Below are 12,620 nucleotides of genomic sequence, written 5' to 3' on the forward strand. Positions count from 1 at the left end.
AGTGAACTCCCACACAACTATGTTATTACAGACATCCGCAGTAGTTTTTAAATACAATGAAACCAGCTCTACCCTTTCGCTATCTTAACTGTCAATGGGGTGGTTTCCCATTATTTTTTTATTGCCTAAATCGAAAGATTAATACTCCTGGAGTACGTATTTCACGCTTTTAGATTTTTAAATGACGATATCTATTTTTCGCGATTAAATGAAAAGTGAAAATTTTCAAGCGCGCGAAAACACGACGGGTAAGTATGAATGCCGGGAAAAAACCCGTGTGACGTCGTTCTGGTTCCCGCTGCCGCAAGTGAGGTGACATTGGGGCGAGGCTCTGAGCGCTGATACGACGCAGGATGCTAGCAGGTAGCAGAGTACCATGCTAGCTGGTAGCGCTTGGCTTAAATAAGGATTGTTAATACCTTATCAAACGAGGAAAACTTTCCGACCTTAGCCAGTTTTAATAGGTGATTATTAAGACATGTTCCCCTGAGCTCTGTGCCTCATACATGCATTGGTAACCTCAGACGATGTTAAACTCCTATATACTCGTATAGAAACTAGGTCCCTGTGACGTCACGAGGAGTGGCATCGCATGGGCGCCTATCTGGCCTTTTTCAAATGAGGATAAAATTGACCATTGCCATTCGTCTAAACCGGTATTTCTAAAACCAAATAATTTGTATATTATGAATACACTAATTGTGGGTAACGAATCGAAATCAATGCCTTTCGATTCCTTTGATGAAGGAAACTACCCCATTGTAACCGAAGTTGAGCAGCAATCACATGCAATATTTTTGACAGTACCCAACAACTCGGCAACATGTAACCACCATCAGGGATGCCGACTTACAAAAATATTGGGATGCCCAAACCGGGGGTCTTGCCCCGAGAAATTTTATAAGCAGTGAGTTTTCAGTTTTTTAAAGCATTTTAGAAGAGTTATATGATCAACATTAGAACCCTGATAACTCGTATCTCGATATCTAGACACTCTGGGGAAAATCGACAAGCCTGACACATTTTTCCTCACACCCATAACGGGCTCGAGCCCCCTCAGGCCCCATGGAGTCGGCGCAACTGACGACCATAAAAAAAGGTTACTGAGAATGAACTATAATCTGATTTTTACGTAAATTAATTTTTAATATGTGAAGGATACTACGATTGGTATACCTGCTACGATTAGTATACCGATGAGCAAAGAGTTTTACTGCCTGAATATTAACAACAACCAAGGTATTCGTTGCAATGAAATTTGACATAATTACACGATCAAACCAAATTAAAATAAAATAGCCAATGAAAGAAGACATTACAAAAGAAGAAAACAACACACAGATTGCCTGACACTAATAACCACGAGGTTCAGCAGCCGACATCAGAGAACATGGGATGCTGTACCATATTCTAAAGAATAAATGGGAAGGAGTAGCAGAGAATGAAAAGAATTATAGAGTTGGGAAAATAAAGCGGTATGTAAAATGATTTTAGCCGCCATGGAGGTCAAAGGCCTCGTAATAATAGCTTTTTATTCGAGAAAAAGAAAAGCAGGACATATTGGTTCGTTGAGGCGCAGAAGGACGCTAAGGATTTTGGATCATCAGCAAGAATACAACCGGGATACAGCTGAGAAAAAGATCCCGCGTCTCCAAATACTATCATGAGCGTATTTGAACTGCACGACGACTGGGAATGACGACCTTTTATACGGGTAAGACATGATGAAAACTACTCACTTTTGTCATCTATCGTGTGCGGCCCTTGAGGAAGTTTTTCTGCAAAGAGAAGAAAAGAAACCATTAATAAAAAGTCAACTAGGATTAAAAAAAGTTTGGCCAAAATGTCTGCATCTCCAGACTTCATTTTCTCCAATATTAAGAAAAAATGTCCCTTGGGCCGTTTTACGAGGAGAGATGAAAATTTTCTTCACTAAAATTACCGTTATACATTTATAGTTATGACGTCAATTTTACCCGTCGGTGGCTTTTGAATGTAACATTTAACATATTGCATTGCAGTTTCCAACAAAATAATACTTAAAGATTAAATATAATCAGTAGTTCACAGATAAAGACGAAGTAAAACATTTTAAATGTATGCGATCAAGGATTCGAAACAGTATACTTGGTCAGCAAGGCTATCAGAAATTATTTAGGATTATTTGCAACACCCTCTCAAGCCTTTTTACACAATAACAAAGTTAAAAGACTAAATCAATCACTCAATACAAACGAACTTTTCAAAACAACATACATTTAACTCGAAATAACAAGAAAAATCATCTATTGCAGTAGTGAATCCTAACCGAAGAATTTTATAGGGTTAAGAAATACAAGTAATGCGGTGAAACGAATACATTTGCTAGCATTAAAAGTATGTATTTGAGAAATACGCTCTGTGCTGATCAAAATATTGGCACGGATTGAACAAAGGTTCGATCACTATACATCCATCACATGCATGTTCACGTCAAAATGGGTGAGTAGACAATATTATTCTCATGAAGCCATGCGTAGCAATTACATTGTGAATGACACAACTATGGACGACCACCAAAGGTACAAATGCTTTAACACTTTGATGTCATATTCGAACTCCTCTCGAATGAAACATTGCGTTAGGAGCATCGCTCTTATTGAGTGTAAATTATAACCCTAAAATCTAGTTGTTGGTAAGGCGTAGATAATTCATTCCAAAGATAATTTGAAATAATATAAGAATACATAATTTCATTAATGTAGAGCCTTTAATACTAAACCTAAATAATAAAACGAAAACGCTGAGAAAACGGAACCACACGGTTGCGAGTCAGGGTGTAGCTTATTTTTTATTTTCTCGAATTTTTGATTTATACCCCTTGAAATATAATATGGGGTGCAGAATGGATTACCTAAAAATTTCAGCTCGATTGTTTCGCATTTAGAGGTGGCTCAAAGAGTACTAATGCAACAACATTTAATTTTCCCGATTTTTTGAAATAACATCATTTTCAGGGATGACGCACAATTTTATAGTGCTTGAGAATCACAATTGCTCCATTTTAACGTCCACTTAAGAGTTTTATAGGAATAAGAGGTAAGGGGTAAAATTTTTAGAGGTGGAAATAAAAAATCCGAGAAAAAAAATAAAAAATAAGCAACACCCGATTGCGAGTCCGTGTGTCACACGTGTCGCTCCAATCGTACAAGCTACCAGGAGAACTTGAGAGCGACGAGGGTTGCATAAATCTACGGCGTCAGCGGGGGAACAACGTGAAGAACCGAATTGAACGTCGAATACATGGGTAGGAAAACATTTTGTAATTGTCTAGCGTAGAGGGGAAAATACAAAAAGGAAGTTTCGAAAACTGAAAGAATTACGCGCTTATGAAATTTGGTGCTAAAGAAAGTACTTAAGGACGACGAGAATCTATTCAATAACCATCGAAGAGATCCCAAGAAAGTTCGGAGAACGCAGGCGCATCAAGAGAATGTGGGTGAATTGTAAAAAAAACATGAGCCTTATGACAGAAAAGATAGATTAAGACAGTCATTGAAGACGAAGTGACTAGAGAGACACACAAAGAAAGACCTAACATGCACATGCGACAAGCAAAGAACAAAGAAAAGGAGAAAATATATGCACTAGATTCCGGATGTAAGTACGTAGTTAGTATACCAAACTGACCTCTTAGATTGACTCGGATGGGAATCACTGTTAGACCCTATATTGAAAGCCAGACTAAACCTAATACGTAAATTCAAGAGCAGTTTTTTTCCGACGAAGTTAGCCATTTCTTACGAACGCCAACGTACTACAAAGGATCAGATCATAAAAATAAAACAAGAAAGATAGATTGTAGAACAGATTATTCTGAATGTCGTTTTTTCTTTGATCGTTAAGAGGCTGTAATGGCAGCGATGGGACTTACAAAAAAAATAAAATGACTGGCAGAGTATCTTACTACCTTATGTATTCCTTAATACATATTTATGAATTTTCCTAGTATTTCTAACAGTATGTTTTGCATGTTCTAGCTTCATAGGCAGCTTGCCTTTACAAGTAGGATATGGATTAACCTCATAGGTCTAGTGTCACAGGTAGCGTACATATTAGCTCGGTGCACGTTCGTGGACGAAAATTTTAATCCATTTTTAATTTTATCTGGTGCATGTTGGTGATGGTTCACCCTCAGTCACACACCTCTGTAGGTGGCTTGCAGGGTAATATGTAGTTGTAGTTGAGACAAATTCAGCGGAAGATATACATGCAAAGCATTATTGAAACAAACAACACAGTCACAATAATGAAGGTAGTCATTCACTGAGATGATTGAAATGGTTGATTTTTTCAACCCCCACGAGATATACGGGGTAATTTGAATACTGCAACCTATCTCCGTCCATAGGCCGGTATCAAACTTGTTCAGCTCTGAACAAATCAACCAAAATCGATATTTACCAATCTCCGGTATCTCCAACGTTGCAAACTACATTCAGCACCGGAATCAAGACATTTTCATCATAAAATGAGGGAATATAGAGCCTTTAAAGAGATAACATCAATCAATTTTCATCCATCGGAAAATCACAGATTAGAGAAGGTCACGAATCACTAATTCAGTTTCACTGAACGCGTTATCGAGGAAGCACTTTCAAATCAATTCATTTCCTAGATCATTATCGATATGACTTTCAGAGAAAAAATAATGATGTAAGTGCAGCGATTTTAGAGATAAAAATCAGAATAAAGCTGGGTTTAAACGAAATCCAGAAAGAAAAACAAGATCAATGAAAAGTTTTGCGACCGACCGTCACAGCTTCAAACGCATACTCTACGCCCATTTCTCACGAAATGGTAATTTTTCGAAATGACGTTCGCATCTGGGCGAGTTACCGAGGAAAAGTTCCAGTACAGATGAAGGAGAGAGAATTGGAATTCTCCACATTGCATCACCAAATTGAAATCTGAACGTGAAAAAAACAAGACGGGCGCACGACGCGATGAAATCGCCTGGGCAATTTGGGAGGTGAATGAATTCCAGGGATCGTAACCCAGATGCAAATCTTCTCGAAATTAAAACTGACTAGGGGGCTAGCCTGAGGACGAATGGCTGATGAAAATCGATCCATTGGGAAGCAAGCAGATGTAATGCGCAAACGGACAGATGCAAGGCCATTTCAAGAAACGGACGCTATGCCAGAAATAGACGGAGACAAAAAAATCACAGCGCAGATTACAGGGTAGGAATACGACGTAAATTGTGCATTTGAACAGAATAAATTCTTTCACTCGTCCGCTCTCAGGACTAGGAAACTACCGTGCTACCCGTAAAGGCCGTTTTACACGGGGCACGGAATTGCGCAGGTTAGAGCTGCATTAATTTCTAAAATGGCGTGAAATTGCGCGAATGCATGAACGAAATTAGAACAGGGGCTATTTTGCCATCTCACGTCCACGCATTCTCGCATGTGTTCTAGCAATTCACCGCTTTACACGCAGTTTTGACTGCGCCTTCGTAAACACGTCAGATTGTGCAAGTACGTACCCCGTGTAAAACGGCCTCAATACACGTCTCAATCATCGCTCTCTTGCAAATTACAACAGCAAAAACCCTTAAGCATAAGTTTCAAGCTTGAACACAAAATTACTTAAGAAGACCTTTCCTGAAAGATTCATTCACCGTTTCTGTAGCATTATTTTATTTAAAAGAAACTTACCCACACCGATCTTTTTAAGCAATTAAACCATTGTTCATTTCGCATTATCCGTTCGGCCTAAAACTGGGATAATTTTTTTCCCTTCTCAAGGCCCAAAAAATTGTGTAATAGGATTACGGGCTACTATAGATTAACCCTTAATTTTTAATTTTTTAATTTTATTCTCAAACCACCGAATACAGCTCTTATCGGCCATTTTATATCGGGGTATTCAATAAGTTTAACAACTAAACGTACTCAAACAACCATGCCCTGGACAGGAAATCTACCCAGGCGGGACTCGAACCCGCGACCTCTTGTTTGACAGGCGAGGACGTTACCCCGCCGCCACCGAGGTCGGCATTAAATTAGATGTATCAAAATTACAACAATAAATTAACTTTAAAAGTTATGAGGTATCGAAAAAATGACATTCCTATGAAAATACTTGCTGACATTCAATGCATTATATGACATGCGCATAATCTTCGGAAGAAACACCAATTTCGTTTAAGGTAAACTTCGGTAAAAGAGATATGACAGGCTCAATGTCTACTCAGTTAAAACACATACATATATCGAAAAGGCTGAAAGAAAAGAAAATTATCACCAAATATTGGAAATGATCTAAGATGATTTATCGAAGATGCATTCAAACGGGCTGATGAAAGAACATCATTTGCTATTTTCAAAAAATCTGATTTTCCTGATTTCATTTTCACCTCATAGGACATTTCAGGCACCATAAAATTCTCTAACTTCCAAGGTTTTCTACAATGGATAAGGCAACCACGAAAGGTGACAGGATCCACAGATAGAAGGCTAAACGCAAGCGGAGACACAAAAGAGAGAATACAAGAATGAGAATGGGTAGGCAGCCAACGGAGAGATTAAGAAGAAGGCGACACTTAAAAAGCGGGTAACAGTTTGAGACGACAGCATTTAAGTTGCAATGGATGGTAACCGCAATGTATTGCAAGAACGAATCCGTTCCGCTCATCCACGAAAGCTTTGTAATGGCATTACCAAGGAAAAGGAACTGAAAGGGATGAAATTATTCCATCAAATGTCTTGTGAACGAAGGAGTCACGTTCAAAAGCTCGAATTTCTACTGGTTAGGTACCCCATATTAGGCATGGTGGTTAAATGAGCACATCGTTGGGCCAAGATGCTGATCGGAGGATTCCGGTTTCAAATCCCGGGCAAACCCTTCGAATACCTGCCAACAAACAACCTCGAAATATGAGGTAGTCATGGGAAAGAAACTACCCCTGCTCCTCTGAATAAATAGTATCACACACAGTGGCTTAGTCCATCGTGAGCTCTACCCTAACTTATCCAAACATCCTTGGGATTTGATCCCTGACTAATAGTGAACAAATCCTTTCATAGGCTTGCATCTATGAATTGTGGTGACAAATAAGGCCTACTCTACGACGTACTTATTTATTTGATTGCATCATTTTTTCGTTCAAACTGGGGTTTCATCACACTGTCCCATGTAGAAGTGCCAATGGACAAATCAAATCAAGCAGTCGGACAGTTCTCGCAACATAAATTACACAGAACCGGATTCATAGCTTATAAAACGTAATTAGGAATTTAATTGTCGCCATTCGCCACACAAAATCGTTTCCCGTATTGTAAACTGTCATCACTAATTGCTCATTCTAATCCTACATATGGAAAGAAAATGTATTGGCATTCATTTTGTGGAAACGAATGATATCAACACTTAATAAAACTAACTATTACTAGTAGAATGCTCACACTTTTAACTACCACAACTCCGAGCATTTTTTTCGGCACATCATTTCCTCAGCCCCATGGCATCAAATGATTGATCTGCTTTCACGTATCGCATCATTGTAAATCATGGATTATATCCGGTCAGATATTTGTGCATTTACAAATGTCTGCGAATATTTTACGCCGGACGTGGATATATGCCAGATGTGGAAGGAAAAAAAATGATTTAGATAAAATGCTGCCAAAATCCAAGAATAACGTCGCACAAAAGATTATTTCTGTATACGGGACCCGAAGCATTCAACTACCTACCTTAAAAAATAAAAAGGCGGCCGTGTGGTAAATATCAAAACGCTAATATCTTTTGGATATATTCATTCTTTTCCATGATATTTTCTTATTATTTGCATGTATTCGAAGGGTGATGTATTCAATATTCTCAATTTTTCGGTTACTTCCGCGGAGATTACAGCTAAGTGAAAGACAGTAGTTTCGCAGGCACTTAAACACGCTGGCAGTAGTACGTGCCAAACAGTTGTCTTCTAAAGTATGCAGTAACCTAAGCGGTAGTAAGCGCAAAATGGAGAATTTAACACCACAACACTGCGGAAATTTTCGTCCTCGCAGGATGATATCTCATTGTAAGTTCAATACAATTGTTTTTTTATTATCTATTAACATTCCGTGAAATAAACACGAACATTTGACTTGCCAACACCGTTAGGAGACTGCTTCAGCCTCATACAAATTTGTTTATCTCCTGATTATCTATTTATAATAAAAGAGGATGTCTGTCTGTCCGCTTTGCGTTTCCTTACGGCTGCACGAATTGCAACCAAAGTTAGTACGTAAGTGCATCTCATGCTATCAAATCCCGTAGTGCTACTTATGGTTGCGTGCGACGCGTCCTTCGCGTCGTTTTCCCATTACCTTTTGTTACGTCACGTAATACAACTTCTGCGGTTGGATACGTTGACGGGCAAGCACACCTCTTGACATGCTCAAAAGGAAAACAGGAAAGAGGACAACATAAAAATCAAATATGATCATGAAATCAAAGTTCCCAGTTTCCCATTACTGCCACAGTACTATCTTTCTCGAGGAAGGCCGGGTGGCCTGCTGGTGTGTTTATAAATGTATAATACTTGTATCATTTAACTTCAAACCAGATTTTAAATGATATGGTTACATTGATGATGCTATAGCAACATAAAGTTCACTTTAAGGATAAGGTGAATAATTTCATCCGAGGATTGCACCAGAAATTCACCCAGAACGCCTTAGACCCTCCGATGAGGCTCGAAGTTTGATCAATGTAAAATAATATTTCTGCTCGAAGTAACGAACTTATGTTATCAATAACTGTCATATCATTATTGCGTTATGCATAGACAGTTCACATTGCTAACGCTCCGCAGGACAGTCAATCGCCACTCGAATGATCCCTTGACTCTGAGTGCCATCGAACAGCCTACCCACCGTTCTGCCATTCGTGTGTGGCGTCCACTCCGATATCTTCCGCTCCGAGGCAAAGACACCCACACAGCCTCGCTGCTCACCCCCTTAATGCATTGCCTCCCGATCCCACAGCGAGCACGGTCCCGCACCGGTAGGGCACGCATAGCAGCAGTCGACGAATGAAAGCTTAAGGTAAATATCACAGCTGTTAACCTGGTTTACACGCCTCATTACTAGGAAATTGAATTTTATCAAGTATAATCAGGAGAAAATAGGCTTATTAGAAACTGAATAGGGTAGTTTCCTTCATCAAAGAAAACGAAATGCATGGATTGCGATTCCTTACCTACCATTATTGTATTCATAATATACAAATTGTTTGGTTTTAGAAATCCCAGTTTAGACGAATGGTAACGGTCAATTTTAACCTCATTTGAAAAAGGCCAGATTGACGCCCATGAGATTCCACTTCACGTGACGTCACAGGAACCTAGTTTCTATACGAGTAGATTGGAGTTTCACTTCGTCTGAGATTACCAATGCATGCATGAGGCACAGAGCTCAGGGAAACATCTCTTAATAATCACCAATTAAAATTACCAAAGTTCGTAAAGTTTCCTTCATTTGATAGGGTAATAATAATCCTTATTTAAGCCAAGCGCTACCTGCTAGCATCCAGCATCGCAGCGGCGCACAATATCCTCGCCCCAAGGTCACCTCACACGGCGAAAGCTGGAACCAGAAATACGTCACACGGACTTTTCCCAGCATTCCTACTTAGCCGTCACGATTTCGCGCGCTTGAAAATTTTCACTTTTCGTTTGATCGCGAAAAATATACATTGTCAATCAAAAATCTAAGAGCGTGGAATGCGTACTCCAGGAGTAATAATCTTTCGATTTAGGCCATAAAAAAATAATAGGAAACCATCCTATTATGCGGGTCATTTCCGAAACATCTGTCATAATCCGAGGCTTTACACTGACACTTTTAATTTATATATTCACTGGGAAATTAAATTATTATCTTTTGACGCATTTACAGAAAAAAATTGCTAAAAAAAGACCGGAGGCGTTCGAGATGTGGGCCTGGGGACGTATTCTGTATCTCCAAACAGATCGGTGCGGCACCGATTCGTCGGGTGGGACGTCACACCGACTCCCGGCAAGCAGTCGTGCGATTCTGTACGAACCCGATCGGTACGGCACCGACGTGAAAACGGGAGATCGTCGGTAGCCGCACCGTCACCAAAAAGGTGTCGGTACGGCCACCGACTAGAAGGTTTCATGAATTCCCCCGTGCGCATTATACGTTTTGTTTTATTTTCCCCTCACCATCACTTCACTCACCCTGTCATTCACTTGTTGAGAATTGGCGTGCTACATGTATCTTGACTACTGCATTTACTGGATTCTTACAATTTGACCTCTGCACCTCCTAGACTACCCGCAAGGAATAACTATCGACCTACGCACTCCCTGGAAAACCACCACGCACTCTTCATTGACCTATTGCCCTTCTTGATTTATCTCTAGGAACCGACATTTTTACTACCTACATTCTATTTTTTTCTATTTTCCACAATGATATGCGCTTGAAATGAATATCAGTTTAGCACAATTTCAACTTGCATGCACATATATTTTGTCATACGAATTGGAAGGACTAGCCTTTCCCAAAAGAATTTCAATTGATTATCAAAAAAGCAAAAATGAATAATGTTTATTCAAGAAAGGTATACGAAAAATATTTGTGATACTAGCTAACTCTATAGTTTCCAAACAGTGCCCTCCAGGGAAAACATGAATCCAGACATGGATAAATGACACATTAGGAATGGGTTATACAAAATAGATTTTTGCCTTTCGTATTAAAATTCATTTCTTCTCGCGTTTCTTCAAAACATCGCAACCGACCCGTCCAACAACAGTAAACGATTTGTGAAACATAATACCATAACCTTCCATTGATAGTTGGAACTTACTTAAGGACAACTATATTACAAATGTATGAATAAATAGCAATATCCGGTACCCGTATTTAAAGAAGAAAATACGATCTCAAGGATAACTGAAGTAAATCATAACAACTACAACTATCTCCGTCACACGTAAACTATATTTCGATGTTGTAATATTGTTTCCTTCGCTTCTGTAGGCTGAGCACTATTACCACACATTATGTTAGCAATCTTAACAAGTTATACAATATAGATTATTTAATCTAAATCGCAACTTCCGCAAATAAAAGATTAACACAACGACAAAAATCTGCGCACCGATTGCTTCCATCCTTAGAACATTCAGCAGAAATTGAGCATTTACAGTCTTCACTTGTTTCCACACTTCTTTCATTGGTGGAGACACGTCACATGACTTATACCTTCGGGTATATTCCGATTTCCTGTTTGGAAGGGGGACTGTACCCACTGGTTTTGATCCTGACGACCGTACAGAATCTGTGGAAGAGCCTTCGTCGGAGGGGAAACCGTTGTCGCTACGAAATGATGTCGAGTCGGTGTGGTGAAGGCGAAACACAGAATACGGCCCCTGGAGAAGAATGGAGAAAGGGAAGTGGACACTGGACAGGAAGGAGGAGAAAAGACGATTTATTTTGTTTCACGATAATGTACAGGTATCGTGGTACTTAAAGACTTTTATTTTCGGGGGTCTTGGTTGCATGTACAGAAATCTAATAATCGCTTCCTTTTATCCCTATTTAGTCAATTGAAATCCAGTTCAATAAATGAGCGAGTGACTTCTTCCTCTCCTATGGCAAAGTTGGAGAATGTGACTCCGTAGGGAGATTTACTTTCAGGGTTCGTCCTCTTGCCACTGAAAGTCTCTCATATTTCCCATGAATTAATTTTTGGAGTCTAATAGTTGCTGATCTAGCTGGGTAGAACCCGCGAATTCAAGGTTTGCAGTCGGAGGCGATACCCAGAGGTAGATGTTTTCATCAATAGGAAACCTTTAATTTTAATTTAATTTCGGTATATATGTCGGAAAAATGAAAATAAAATCTGCCTTCCAAACTTTATTTCTTTAACTTCTTACAGTTTTCACAACTATTACGGCATTTTTATTTTAAGTTGCCACGTTTTAATGTCGACCTTAACTTTCGGTAGCTGCACAGCCTCAAAGAGCGCTTTGTTTACACTTTAAATACATGTACTCATATTTCTGAACTCGAGCCACAGAGCTCGAGGTGCACTATACAACTGAAGAGTCAGAAACTTCAGCGGAAGACGCGACCAAGAGCCAACAGAGAGGCATGGGCTGTAGACAGAGTTGATGTGAACACAGAGTTTAAGGCCAAGTCAGGAGAAAGAACAAGTCATATTAAAAAAAAGAAAAAAAACGGGGTTTATGTAGCCATGTATCAGAAGAGAAGAGGTCAAGACGCGTTAAATTAGGAAAAAAAATGAAAGGGGTATAAAAGGCTGTTATAACGGAGATTGAAAAATCATCGATGGAAGAAGTAATAAAAGATTGTCAGAAGAATAACCTAAGCTAAAAGGGCATTCTATTAAAAAAAAGCATCTACGTTCAGCGGGTGTTATAAATATAGTGGTAACAAAAAAAATCATCAGAGCTACCATCTGGGATATGCTTCTCTATGGTCGAGAGGCATGGGTGATGAGAACTCCAGAGCAATGAAATAGTGACTCCTACAACAAAGATGATTTTTACAGCCTTAAATGCTATTTTTCCTGATTCCCTCAGTTGCCTA

General features: G+C 39.3%; 1 protein-coding gene across 1 annotated transcript in view; it reads right to left on the reverse strand.

Annotated features, from left to right (window-relative positions):
• The window catches only part of LOC124162227 (kielin/chordin-like protein), a 61,101-nt gene that overhangs the window by 19,072 nt on the left and 29,409 nt on the right, over positions 1–12,620 (reverse strand). The window contains exon 2 of the mRNA XM_046538687.1: positions 1,740–1,778. Within this exon, the coding sequence (XP_046394643.1) occupies positions 1,740–1,778 (39 nt within the window). The remainder of the gene's footprint in view (positions 1–1,739; positions 1,779–12,620) is intronic.

Source organism: Ischnura elegans, chromosome 7 (genome assembly GCF_921293095.1).
Source record: "Ischnura elegans chromosome 7, ioIscEleg1.1, whole genome shotgun sequence".
NCBI lineage: Eukaryota > Metazoa > Arthropoda > Insecta > Odonata > Coenagrionidae > Ischnura > Ischnura elegans.